At 43.7% G+C, this 13,217-nt stretch overlaps 1 protein-coding gene across 3 annotated transcripts in view; it reads left to right on the top strand.

The window, feature by feature from the left end:
- Positions 1 to 13,217, top strand: part of LIFR (LIF receptor subunit alpha) — a 68,718-nt gene that overhangs the window by 23,870 nt on the left and 31,631 nt on the right. For all 3 annotated transcript variants that reach the window (XM_053914436.2, XM_053914427.2, XM_053914434.2), the window contains 2 exons: positions 2,866 to 3,005; positions 8,078 to 8,241. In XM_053914436.2, coding sequence (XP_053770411.1) covers positions 2,866 to 3,005; positions 8,078 to 8,241 — 304 coding nt within the window. The remainder of the gene's footprint in view (positions 1 to 2,865; positions 3,006 to 8,077; positions 8,242 to 13,217) is intronic.

Genomic DNA, 13,217 nt, shown 5'->3' with positions numbered 1-13,217 from the left:
AGGTTGAAGTTTTGCCTGAGCCTAACAGAAAATGTCAGCAATAGCGGCTTAACAGTCATTTGCTCCCGTGTATGAGGCCTGGAGTAGGAGTTCAAGGCTGACCTGGTTGTTTATGGCCACGAGAGACCCAGGGCCTCTGTTCATGCTACTCTGATGTCTTTGGCATGTGATCTCGTGGTTCCAGGTGAGGCTTGCGGAGCAGCTCTCATGTATACATTCCAGAAGGCAGGAAGGAAAAACGCTTTCCTTCAAGGAGACTTGTAAGAAGAGAACCTCTGCTCACCTCTCATTGGCAGAACTTTGGCAGGCGCCGAGCCTGGCTGTGGGGAGGCTGGGCCATGCTTTCTCCTAGCAGATGGTCACGGGCCCAGACAGATGAACATTGGGTTCATGTTAGTTAGGAAAAAGGGAAGCGGACATTCAGAGGCAAGTGGCAGGTGCTGCCGCACAGAGGTACCCTCCCAGGTAACGAAGGAGTGGGCTGGACGCTCTGAAGCCTGGAGCTGAGACCCTTGGGCTGCCCGGGAGCCAGAACAATGCCCCTGCTGCTCCGCAGCCCAGAGGGCGAGGCATTGTCTCCCAGAGGATCCGCACAGCCTCTCCCAGGCCCGGCTGGCTGGTGAGTCCTGGGTGCTAATGTAAAGTGGCCTAACTGTGTACGAAGGGCCCTCAGGTATTTTCTCAGTCAGTGTACATTTGTGGAGCATTCTTCTCATCCCTGGGGTCATTTATCAGTGTGGATGAGTTTGGTTTTCAGAACAGCTCTCAATTCTTCTTTTTTTATTTCCTGCTGCGAAAATAAAGGATTATTTTCTGCTCCCATTTGTGTTGTCTTGGGTTGGCTGGCATCCCTGCCCTGTTCTCTTCCTCAGGGCCCCAGGCCCAGGGCTGTGGGGGCTGGGCAGAGGGAGTCCAGCCTGGAGGGCTTTTATAGCTTCCTTCCCAGGCTGACAGCTGTGACTTTCACTCAGAGTTCCCTGCAAATGAAGGTACATGCCCCTGCCTTGCTCCAGAGGAGCGGGGAAGTGCAGCCCTACTGTGAGTCCATATGGGAAAACCTCCAAAACGGGGTACAAAGCGCCACAGGCCATACTGAGAAGTTCGTGCTGATGCCCAGGAGTACGAAGTGGGCAAATCTGACCACACTTTGGTTCGGTGCCCACCAGGATTGTACTCGAGGGGCCAGGGTGCATGGGCCGAGGAGTGCAGTGGGCAGCTCCAAGGCACTTCCTGGAGGAAGCGTGCTTATGGAGTGGGAGTCCTTGGCTCTCTCAACAGGAGAAGAACTGAAGGACCTTCCAGGGTGGAAGATACTGGATGCAGTGCATGAACGAGTGAAATAGCATGGTTTAGAGAATTCGGGTGGCTTCGATGCTGGAGGGGAAGCCCCTAGGGGGCACTGCAGCCCCGAGGCAAGAGGCTTCTTGGCTCTGCACAGGAAAGACTTCAGACGCAAGCCAGACAGGAGTGGAGGTGAGAGAGTTTCTTAGTGAGGCAGTGAGACAGAGTGGGCCATGCCACAGACACAGCAGCTGTCTCTCCTTGCAGGTGAGGGAGGGGGACCCCAGCGGCTCTGGAGCCTGAGCTCGTATCTGCCGTTTCTATGGAAAGTTGCTGGTGGGGGAGGGAGGGGGAGAAAAACACTAGGTTAACTTCAACCATTAGGAGGTATGCTTTGTGGTCTGTTTTTCTTTTGTGGCATGAGTAAATGTTTGTGGTATACACAAGCTTTTGATAGGACTCTTATCTCAGCCTCTGAGTCTAACATGGCTTCAGTTCAGCCTATGTGTTTAGTTCTCATGCCTCTCCCTGTAGTAGTTTCGTGTTACTGACCCCAAAAGAAGCCTCATCCTTGGAGCTGAGAGGAGGTGAGTGAGCCTTTCACGTCCTCAGCCCCGAATGAACACGGGGACAGGCCCCGGTAGGTGCAGGCATGGGCCAGGGATGCAGGAGCCACCAGGAGGCGCTTTGCTTGAATTAAGATGTTTTGGGGAGGCCCTGGCCAGTGTCACTCAGGTGGTGGGAGTGTCATCCCATGATCGAAGGTTTGCAGGTTTGATTCCCGGCCAGGGCACATGCCTGGGTTGTGGGTTCGATCCCTGGTCTGGGGGCATATGATCCACAGTGCAGGCACATGCAGGAGGTGATCAGTCAATGTGTCTCTCTCATATCCTTGGGTTTCTCTCTCTCCCTTCCTCTTCCCTCCCTCTCTCTGTAGAGGCAATGAAAATATGCCCTCGGGTGAGGATAAAAGAAAAAAAATTTATGGGAAGTTAGAAATGTACGTGAGTAACAGTAAAACAAATGTGAACGTTTCCTAAGGACCCAAAGGGCCGTGGAACCGCAGAGGCAACAACCGCTTTTTGTCTGAGAGTTTGGTGGGTGGGAGCTGGGAGCCTTTGAAAGCCGTTGACCAGAAAGGTTTGTTCAGTGAACCAGGAACCCAGAGAGAGGAGTCAGCACGTCGAGGGTGTGTTCTGAGGGGCGGAAAGTAGCCAGTTTCCCTTCGGTGGCCTGTCTCTGTTAGATGCGAGGGGTGTTTGGGGAGGTGGGTGGATGCAGCCGGAGGTAAGGCTGCAGAGGGCACTTGGGCGCGGTTGGGAGAGCGAGCTACAACCCTAATTCTGGAAGAAGCCAGCTGTGCTCACTCAGCATTCTAGTACAATCTGGTTGGTTTTCCTCCACACCTGCATCGATGCACTCACCGTTAACCTCTCCTTTTCCAGTCTTCAAGCACAATATAACCTATCGTGATTTGTATACAAAAGAGCACATAGTATTTTCCAGTGCATTTTGTGTTAAGTTTTAATGGAAATTATACTGTTAACTTTATCTGCTGATTAAATGTGATTTCTTATATTGCAGGTCCCCTCTGTGTTATCAATTGGGGAAAACAAATACTAAAATCCCAACTCTTTTACCTGGAGATCACGAAATAACGATAAACCCACTACATGATTTTGGAAGTTCTATAAGTAAATTCATACTAAATGAAAAAAATGTCTGTAAGTATTTGAAAAGAAAACGGTCTTGGAAGTAACTCAGAACAGTGCCTTTGTTGGTTTTGTGGTGCTTTACAATTGGCAGAAATTGGCCGTTCTTCTGACTCTCAGTGGGGATGGGAATGCTCTCGTTCTCCCAGCTGCCATCCCGCGGGTGGCAGAGCCCAACTGTGCCGCTGGAGGGTGCACGCTGCCCTCCAGGCCAGAGGCTGACTGTCACCTGGCACGCAAAAAATGACAGCTGTCAACACAGCCATAGCCTTCCGGTGTGAATGAATCAAAATCGTGCCCATTTTTTTGTCAGATTGGCAAAAATTATATTTTTTGGTGTGCCACAGAATTTTAGTAGTTTACATGTGCCACGAGATGAAGAAGGTTGAAAATCACAGCTTGAGTCCATTGAAATAGCTGTCACTGCATTCAGGGTCCTTCCCTCAGTTGGATACTTGCTCCTCAGCCCCTTTGCCTCATTGATCCCTGCACACCTTTCAGAGTTTCTCAGGAGCTCCCTGCTCTAGGAAGGAATCTCGGACCACCCCTCTCAGAGGAGACCCCGTTCCTTCCCTTAGGCAGCCCGCACTTGCCCTCTGCGACACTTGTTGCAGTTGCGTTAAGAATCCATCGTGCAGTTAGGGTCACCGCGCATCTCTGTCACAAGCAGGCAGGCTCTGTCGGGCAGGGACTGCGCCCCCACACCCAGCCCCTCGCCCCTGCCTTGCACGCAGCAGGCATCTTTTGCCAACGCGTCGAGTGAATATCTCAGTAGGTGCTACATGCTGAGGGGAAGCACGGAACAGCCCAGGCAGATGGGGAAGGAAGCTTTGCTCTGCACCACGACCTTAAACACCCCCGTAGTCTTGACTCTCAGTGGCGGGGTAAGCGGGTTGGGTGGCTCCCGACGACCGTTACGGGATTGGCATCCTAATAATATTATGATGAGTCCTAGGAGGACGACTGACTTTGAAGCAAAGGAAAGAAAATAAAATTACCTTGGCAATCTGTCCAGTTTCACAGATGGACGTGTGTTTGGAGAGGTCTGTGTCTCGGGTAGTTTGAAAGGATCATAACAACGCATGCTCCCCAGGAGCTCCGTGGGGGGTTATCTTGTACCGGCCAGCCATGGTCCTAGTGCCCACGGAGAAATACCGTGAACGCTTCGGTATATTTTCTGTGTGTGTAAATGTAAACAGTAAGCTTCACCTATGATCTGCTTAACAGAAGACATAGGAAGATTTTCCAGTTGTCTAACTATGAGCTGCAGGGTATTACATTGAATGAAGGTACCACAATTACTTTTAAGTGGTTGGTTATTAACACTGAGATTTTTATTTCCAGTTTTTCAATATTGTAACCAATGCTTTAATGCTTTTCTTTTGCACATACGTGTTTCTAAATTTGTGCGATGCTTTCCTTAGGCTAAATTTCTAGAATTGGAAATGCCACACTAAAGAAAACCCCACTTTTTAGGACTTTTAATGTCCATCGCCAGTTCTCTCAGAACTCTGAATCTGTTTGCATTCCTACAGTCGTCTCAGAGAGCGCCCGTTGCTCCCCGTCCTTGCGGGGGCTGGGGAGGGTCTTTCTTGGTTTACCATTTCATGCTGATGGCCCCCAGCTTAGAGCACCGCTGTCTTTGCCTTTCTGTGCTTATTTATTTATTTAAAATTATCCATCATTTTTATTTTCTCTGAACGTGTGTCCTTTGTAAATTTCCTCATGCTAAAATTACTGTGTTTATTAATTCTGTCATATTTGCTGCAAATATTTTTCCAAGTTTAAAATTTTAACTTTGTGGGATTTTTCATACCATGGGTTTTCATTTTCTTATAGTTTCTTGCTGTTTTTCTTCATGAGTTTTCAGTTTTGTTTACATGCTTGATTTAAGTCTTTTATTCATATGGAATTATTTTGTGGTATGAGGAATGTAACTTAATTTTACTCTAGATTAAAAAAAATTTCCCAGGACCTTGTCAGAGAGCCTACCTGGTTCTTCTGTAAGTATTCAGGTACTGTCTGGGAAGCTACTTGAAGAAGACATTGGTAGATGGAAAGAATTAGAAGGCAAATCAAGAGAGACTCTAGCTGACTTATTTGATCTTTTTCTTTTTTGCATATCATGTATTTGATTGGTAGCATTTTTTAATAATGACTTGATTGTGATTTGAATATGAGGTTAATAGTATCCCGGTACTCAGATGTTACTACTACTAAGCTAGCACTGGCTAAAAACAAATTGAAAAGCAGTTTAAGTGAATCTAAGAGAGGGAGGTGGATGCATCAGCAAATCGCTGGGCACCTGCTGTGTCAGGGGAAGCAGTGGAATGAGAGGGGGCTGTGCACTGGGGGTCTCGGGTCTTTGGCAGTTTGCCACTAAATAAAAGTATGAGAAATTAAGTTTTCTCCAGATCTTAAGATGCTTTCAAAAGTGTACATATAAAAAAGCAAACAAGATATTTAACATGCATAAGTACACAGAATAAGTTTCTAGTTGACAAGGGCAGGAGCAAACGTAAGTCTTTCTAAGAATGTTAATGTCTAAGTTTCTTACAATCTGAAACTTTGGGGCCATCGGAGGCAGAATACCTGCTCTGGATCCTGTGAAAGAGCTGGGAAGGCTCTCGCTTCTGACGTTCTAAGGCAAATAGAACATGGAGGTTTGAGGGAAGAGATGCTCTAGCTTTAAAAAAAATAAACGAGATTGATGGAATTTTTTTTGTAGCTGAAAAGGTCCTAGTTTCTAAAAAGCAAGGTAACATTGTTCTCAAGTGTCTGTTTTAATGGAAAGAAATGGAGATGGTGGTTTCTGGGGGCTCAGGGGAACTCCCCACGCACTCTGTAAAGAAAGAAGGGAAGAACGTGTCTGCGAGTATAACCCTCTCATTTATAATGACTGCCTTCAGCGTGCAGTCCTGGGTAAGGCTTGGGTTTTGCCGAGTACCCCCCTGCTTTTTAGATAAAATGTAAACTGTGGACTTTCCAGGGAGGAAAGCCTTTTAATGAAGGAATGTTGCCTTAGTAAAATACTCCCATGTTTCCTAATTTTGGAGTTACTACATCTTGATAACTTGAAACGTTTGAGAGAACCACATTCTTGGAAGCCTCTGCTCTGTGTGGCCACAGTGGTACCTTGAACTTTCACTCTCTTGGCCCTAAAATGACTTCTTTCTCCTCATTTGCTCCATTTTTAGAAGTAGTGTCCCACCTGACATTTCTCCTGGGACGCATCCTCCACGGCACGGCCCTTGTCTCGCCGAGTAACTTGACTATGCCGTGTGCGTGTCCTATGTCCTGTTCAGCCCTAAACATCCCACGCAAATCCATCGCAGAGTGCTGCGGTCAGCAGACTGTAGTTAAATTTAGTAAGAGCTTACGTTTAAGCTCCAAGATGAGTTTATCCTATGGGCTTGTTCTGCCGTTTTTGTTGTTGAGCACCTACATGCCGCTCCTCTCCTGCCAGGAGTTCATTTCGTTGGTCCCTGAGCCTCGTGGGGAAGCTCAGGGTGAGTCCGGGGCCTGGACCTGTGTCTGTGCATTTCTCAGCTCGCCTTTGCTTCTGTCATGGGCTGCAGGGACATCCAAGGAAGAGTCCAAGGTTCTCTGGCCCTCACACCTGAGAGCCTCGCTCATAGAGCAGAGCAGGCTCCTTCTACCTTGTGCGGTTTCCACCGATCCCCCCAAATCCAATCACTTATCCCTTACACATGGGGAGACTTAAAGATTTTGAAGGTTCTCTTACTTTGTCTACTACTTTCTCTCCTCCTTCTGTAATGCAGCTTCAGAGCTCACTGCTTGCCACCTCCCCCCAAATTCTTCCTCAAATACCGACGGTCCCCTCACCAGTGTCATCGGTCTTCTCTCTCTTCTGCGCATTCTGTTTTGTTTGCCTAGATGACAGCCCATTTCTTTTGGTCTCAGTGATCCTGGAGTTTCCTTCCTTTCTTCTTATTTTTTCTGCTTCTGTGCCCTTCTTTCTAGAGTGTGGTTTCTTGAATTTGTAGCTGCCTACCATGGGCCCCAAACAAGCTTTGGCTGGTTTGGGTCTGTGCGTGCACGTACATTTCTTCAGCCAGGAGGGACTTAGCAGGTTCCTCCTGAATCTGTCCATGGTCTTGCCCCGCTCGCTGTCTGCAGATGAGTTGGATGATGGCCTCTTCTTCCTGACCCGTGGTCGCCCTCGGTGGTCTCCTGCATCTCGTCACAATGGTCCCTGAGTCCTTTGGACTTTCTCGCTTTCCTGGGCTAGGAGCTTGAGGCGATCTTAGAGGTTTGCCTTCCTTGTCATAGCAACTAATCCTTTGTTTCTCTGACCCAGTCATTTCTTTGAAATGCCCATCAGATAGCATCCTGTGTTTCCCGCATAGGGTGTCCTGAGCCAAGCCTCATTGCCGTAGCCAGGGGTGCTCCAGTGGTCTCTCACTTGACCAGCTGGTCTCTGTCTCAGTCCCCTGCAGACTGTGTCGCACACCACTGCTCACCTCGCCTTCTGGAAGGACTTCGAGATCCGCACCTAACCCATTGGCCTCCTCCCTCCATGTCTTGGTCTTTCCTTTGGTCTTGGCACTATTTACTGATGCCTATAACCAGAAACGGCCCCTCGTGTCCTCCTGTGAGGGACTTCCCCCAGCACGGGGCACTCTGAGATGAGGGGGAGGCTGCTGAGAACACACACAGAAAGCTCTGCCAAAGCAGCCTTTCCATCTTCCATGTAGGCCATTTCCTTAGGCCCCACCTCCGGCTGCGCACAGGAAGTTCCCTTACTTCCCTCTGCTGCTGCGTACTTGTAGGTTCCAGGCTGGACCACACCAGAGTGCTGCTGTCAGAGAGCTGTGGGTAAGAAACAGCCAGCCGACAGATAACTTTTCTCAGATGTGGCTGGTGAATTGTTGGGAGGTGCTTATACAAATAAATTCATATACTTGCTCTCTTTTTAAGTAATGGATTCAAGAGCTTGCTTTTAATTCTTGATTATTTTTTGACCAGGCAGGAATAGTTTAAGATGAATTGACTAATGGAATTGGCAATATGAAAAATCATTACTTATTTTACTGAGTTGTATCTTTTTTCCCCCTTTTAAGCCTTCATTCCAGACACTCCAGAGATCTTAAATTTGTCCGCTGACTTCCCAACCTCCACCTTACACCTGAAGTGGAGTGACAAGGGTTCTGTCTTCCCACGCCACTCAGATGTCATTTGGGAAATTAAAATTCTACGTAAAGACAGCATGGAAGTCGTGAAAGTAGTAAGTCTGAACAAAGCAGATTTTTTTCTATGACATTAAAGAAACCCGAATATGTTTTAAAACGATTTTTAAGGTGGCGTCAGTGAACCTTTGGATTATTAAGGAAGTAGATCAGGTATCTTCGCAGGGTTCAATAAGACCGTATGCTGTGACTCAAATCACTCGGTGGTTGAAGGAAAGTGCCGCCACTGTAAGAGGGAAGTTAAGGGAGGAATACTTGTGACTCTGCTACTCTAACACAGGAAACGCTCTCTCTGTGTATTCCGGCCTAGCCTGTTTTACATGCATGAAATAGAAGTGTGCGTATAATTTAGTCTGTTATTTTTATCTTTATGTAATAGATACATATAAAAAGAAGTGTCTTGAAACGTATTTAGCCATAGTAATTGTTGATAAAATTTGTAGAAATCTGTAAGTTTGAACATACCTTAATCTGATATAACATTCTTTTTTTTTGATACAACATTCTTACATTTACTAATACATGCTTTTTTCCCCTCTCATTTTTTAAAATCTAATTTTGAATAATTTCCTTATGATATTTGTTTAGTTTGCTCTTAATCTAAGGGATAATAGTAGTGAAAAGTTTTGGCAACTGGTACGTGCTAATTTTCCCTTTTATTCTTTTAGTCTTTTCTTCCTTAATGAATTTGAAACCATGCTTTGTTGTAGATTTAAGAATTAGGAAATCATCTCATGATTTTACAGTTTATTAGCCTAAGTACACAGATAAAATAGTAAAGATAATAAATAGAATATTTTGTTTCATAGTAGTGTCTTATTTTTCCTTTTGACAACAACCCAAATGTTACATTTTCCTGAGTATTACATTCCTCAAACGGTAACAGTCACAGTTGTTGTTAGCATGTATCTAATGCTTCCTAGTTCCCGACACTGCTGTAAAAGCCCTGTACATGTTAATTCTTTGCATCCACACAACGGGCCCACGAGGGAAGTGCTGTTTGCATCATCCCCCTTTTATAGGTGAAGCTACAGAGCCAGGACCTGAATCCAGGCAGCTGGGTTCCAGAGTCTATGCTTTTAACCACGACAATTTATTTTATGTAGTAAGAATATATTTTTTTCATCTAAGATGCCCTCCCTTTCTTTTCACCTAACCAAACTGAACCTACATTTCAAGACTCATGTAAAATCCTGCCCCTTATTTTAAAGCCTATCCTAATTTCTTCAGCCTAAAATGCTCTCTTTTCTTGAATTTTAATGGCAATTCTTGCCTGCCAATCTAATTTACAGGTAAATATGATATATGACAGCTCTACACTGTTGTCTTAAAATTATTACTTATTTAAAATTATATTGAGTAGCTTTGTATTACAGCTTAACATTTTGTGTTCTGTGTTCTGACTTACTGGCTTAGGGTAACTTCTTGAAACCTCTTTTTCTCATCTGTAGAGTGGGGCTGATATATGCTCTAGTTAATGATAAGATGCTAAACAATTACTAGCAGTCATTACTTCTTTGGTGGGATAGATTTATTTTTTTTAACTAACTCAGGGATGCTAGAATAAGAGTGATTCTCTTTGAAGTATGAGTGAAATCCAACACGAATGAATGGAAATATTATTCTAAAGTTATATGACTCATTTATAAGAACATGGCAAAGGCAAGGTCGTAATTCTGTACTATTGGGAATATGATCTTTGAAGAAAAATCTTTGGGGAGAAACAGCAGGAGGTAAAAAATATAGAGATAGAACAAATTCATTTTAAAAAGTGATATGTAAGAGGGTAAATGGTCCAGGTTCAGAAAAAATGTGGCATTTTTATTTATAATTATCCATTATTAATATTAGTATTGTTAGATTTGCTTATAATCAGTCACTTTGTGATGGGTTACAATGCTATTATTGTGTAGTAGTTTAAAGATCAAAAATACTGTACATTAGCGTTTTTTTAAAGATTTTATTTATTTATTTTTAGACAGAGGGGAAGGGAGGGAGAAAAGAGGGAGAGAAACATCAATGTGTGTTGCCTCTTGTGTGCCCCCTACTGGGGACCTGGCCTGCAAACCAGGCATGTGCCCTGACTGGGAACCAAACCAGCAATCCTTTGGTTCTCAGGTTGGCGCTCAATCCACTGAGCCACACCAGCCAGGGCAAGCGTTTTGCTAATAAGTTTCATTCATGGTGTTTTCATTTATAACTTGGCAGTTTCTGCCCACGGCCTCACGTGCCGCCATGGAAGCTGCGCGTTGCTCTGACTGGTACGTGAACAACACCTGGACATTGCACCTAGGCGGCATCTCTTCTCCTCCCGTTTTCCTCTCCCTCTTTGTTTTGAGCCATGTTTTATTAACTTTGCAAATGGAAGATGAAAATTTAGTCCTCGGTCACCTCCCACTCCCGGCACACACACTCACATGTCTGTGTGCTTGCTTTCATGCTCTCTCTCACACACTTTGTAAAAAATCTTTTCCAATACTGTTCTGTTATAATTTTTGGAAGACCAGTATTTCTTGTTTGTTTTACAGTTATATAAACACTATTTACAACTCAAACAAGTAGTGTATACTCTTCCTTCTTTCCTTCCTTCCTCTCTCTCTCTTTTTCTTTCTTTTCCTTCCTTCCTACCTTCCTTACAATTTCTTGTGATGTCTTACATTTTTAGTTTTATTTATCTGCTTCCTTAATTCAATCCTAAGGTCTCTCCTGGTTGTAGAAATCTCCTATCAAAATGTTCAAACATACTAGTATTTTTATCAATGATATATTTGTGAATACATCTCTCGGAGGGCTTTCCGACTTACTTCCCACCCCTTTCCAAACGAGGGCTCACACAGATCCTGACAATAGTTGCGCATGGAGTGTGGTGCATAGTTGAGGATTCTTGGGGCCAGAGGTATCTCAGGACTTCCAGCATCCTCAGCTCCTACCAGTCACCCCTGGGTGGGCATAGTCAAACCTAGGCACGCTATAACTCGTTCAAGACAAGCCCCTGTGTCCTTTTGGCATATTTGTTGGGAACCTGTGGTACAAGGGGTCTCCACGATCATCCAGGGGATTCTTTTTACCTTTTTCTTTTGATGGATCCCCTTTTTTTCTGATTCCCTGTCTTCCTTTTGTTTCTATACTTTGGTAAAAGCATATATTCCAGTAGTTATTTGCTACTTATTATAGATACTCTCTGCTATTTAGAATGGTAGCTTGCAGGTAGATACATTTTATTTTTTAAACTTTAATAGACTATTGATTTCAACTGCTGAGAAGATGTAGAACAACTGGAACTTTCATACACTCCTGATGGAAATGTAAAATGCTACCTTATGAATACATTGAGACTAGACATTTTAAAAAATGTCTTTGTTCTGCACTTACTCATGCTTGCTAGTTTAGCCAGGTATAGAACTCTAAATTGTCTTGAGATTTTGAAGGCATTGTTCATTTTTTCTTGTGATGGATCTGTTGTGATCTGTTGTCCTGGATGGACATTCATTTTGGTCCTCTTTCAGTCTGAAAAAGCATGTCTACCAGCTTGGGGAATTTTCTCAGTTTATGCCTGTGATTTTCTCATATCTGTTTTCTCTTTTTTCTTAGAATTTCTGTTCTTTTAGAAATTGTACCTTCTATACTGGTCCTTTAATTGTCCTGTCATTACTGCTCTCCAGCTGTATTTTGCTCTATTTTCTGAGCAGTTTTTCTTAAGCTTTATCTTGCAGTCCTGCTATTGAATTTCTATAAATATTTTTAATTTACAAGATATCTTCTTTTTGTTCTCTGTTCTTTTTTTAAAAAAAATGTATCCTGTTCTTATAATATCTCTTCTAATCTCTGAGTGTATCAGTGATTTAAAAAAAATTTTTTTCTTTGCATTCTGCTTCAAAATTGCTTTTAAAAAAATTTTTTTTTTGATCTTTGACTTTTATATTAGAACTTTTTCTCCACTTTCTGGTCATCTTGGTTGCTGCATATTTAAGTGAGTGGCTCTTAAAATACAAGAAAAATCTAACTGGAAGTTGTTTGCAGGATGAGGCTTGTTGACCGAGGCTCATCATAAGTACTTAAGATGGGATATCTAACTATCAGTATTATTTTAGGAAAAACCTCAACATTTTTATTTTAGCTTTTATCTTGACCTGTTATATGCCCCCAACAAGTTTGTTTAGACTCCCCCCTGGTGAATATGAACTCGGCCATCGCTGTCCTGAGCTGAGCAGGGGAAGAAGGCAGGAGTGAGAATGCATCGGTTACCAGTCCCCCTACTTTTGGCGCATTATTCCTTGTTCTCAAGTTCCCGAGGTTCTTTATTCCAGAAGTGTGCTGTTTTACTTTTCTAGAGCATAAATCTCCATTCCTCTGCCAAGGTCAAGAAGGGTGGTGCTTTGGTAGCGTGGAATGAAAGAGGAGATCTGGGTGCCTGACATCTGTTCAGACAACTTTGCAGCCATCTTTGTGTTTGGCACCTCACCTTCACTGTGCGTTTCCAGGGGAACTGGTGCCGCTCCTCCCTGAGACCTGTGGCATTTCTGTAGTAGGAATCAGCTTGTGCTGGCTCTCCCATTGGAGGCTTGAGAGTCAGCTTTCGCAGGTCTTCTGAGTGAGCTCCCATTGTTCAGCTGCTCTCCAGCATCACATTTTACTGGTGGTATTTCTCCTATTTTTTGCCCTTGTGCATTTACACCTAAAAAAAAATCTGTGTGCTCTTGTGTTAGATTTCAGGAAGTAAGAAAAAAAGAAATACTTTTTTTAAAATTTGTTGTCTCTTTTAGTAGATCCTCAATATTTGGTTAAAATCTTGTCCACTTTTCATGACTGAGATTAATATTGTATGTTGTTATGATATGTTTATTTTAAAATAAAAATTTAAATATATGACACACATATAATAAAAACAAATTCAGTCTAAGTCAGTAATTTATTTTTGTTTTGAAATGCTGGTCCTCTCCTTGACTTTAATTCTTGGACGTGCAAATCCATTATTTTTGCTCCATGACAAACGGAGATCATTTTAACCAATGGT

This window comes from Desmodus rotundus, chromosome 1, assembly GCF_022682495.2.
Source record: "Desmodus rotundus isolate HL8 chromosome 1, HLdesRot8A.1, whole genome shotgun sequence".
NCBI lineage: Eukaryota > Metazoa > Chordata > Mammalia > Chiroptera > Phyllostomidae > Desmodus > Desmodus rotundus.
Note: the sequence above shows the minus strand (reverse complement) of the source record. Positions and strands in the feature narration are given on the sequence as shown.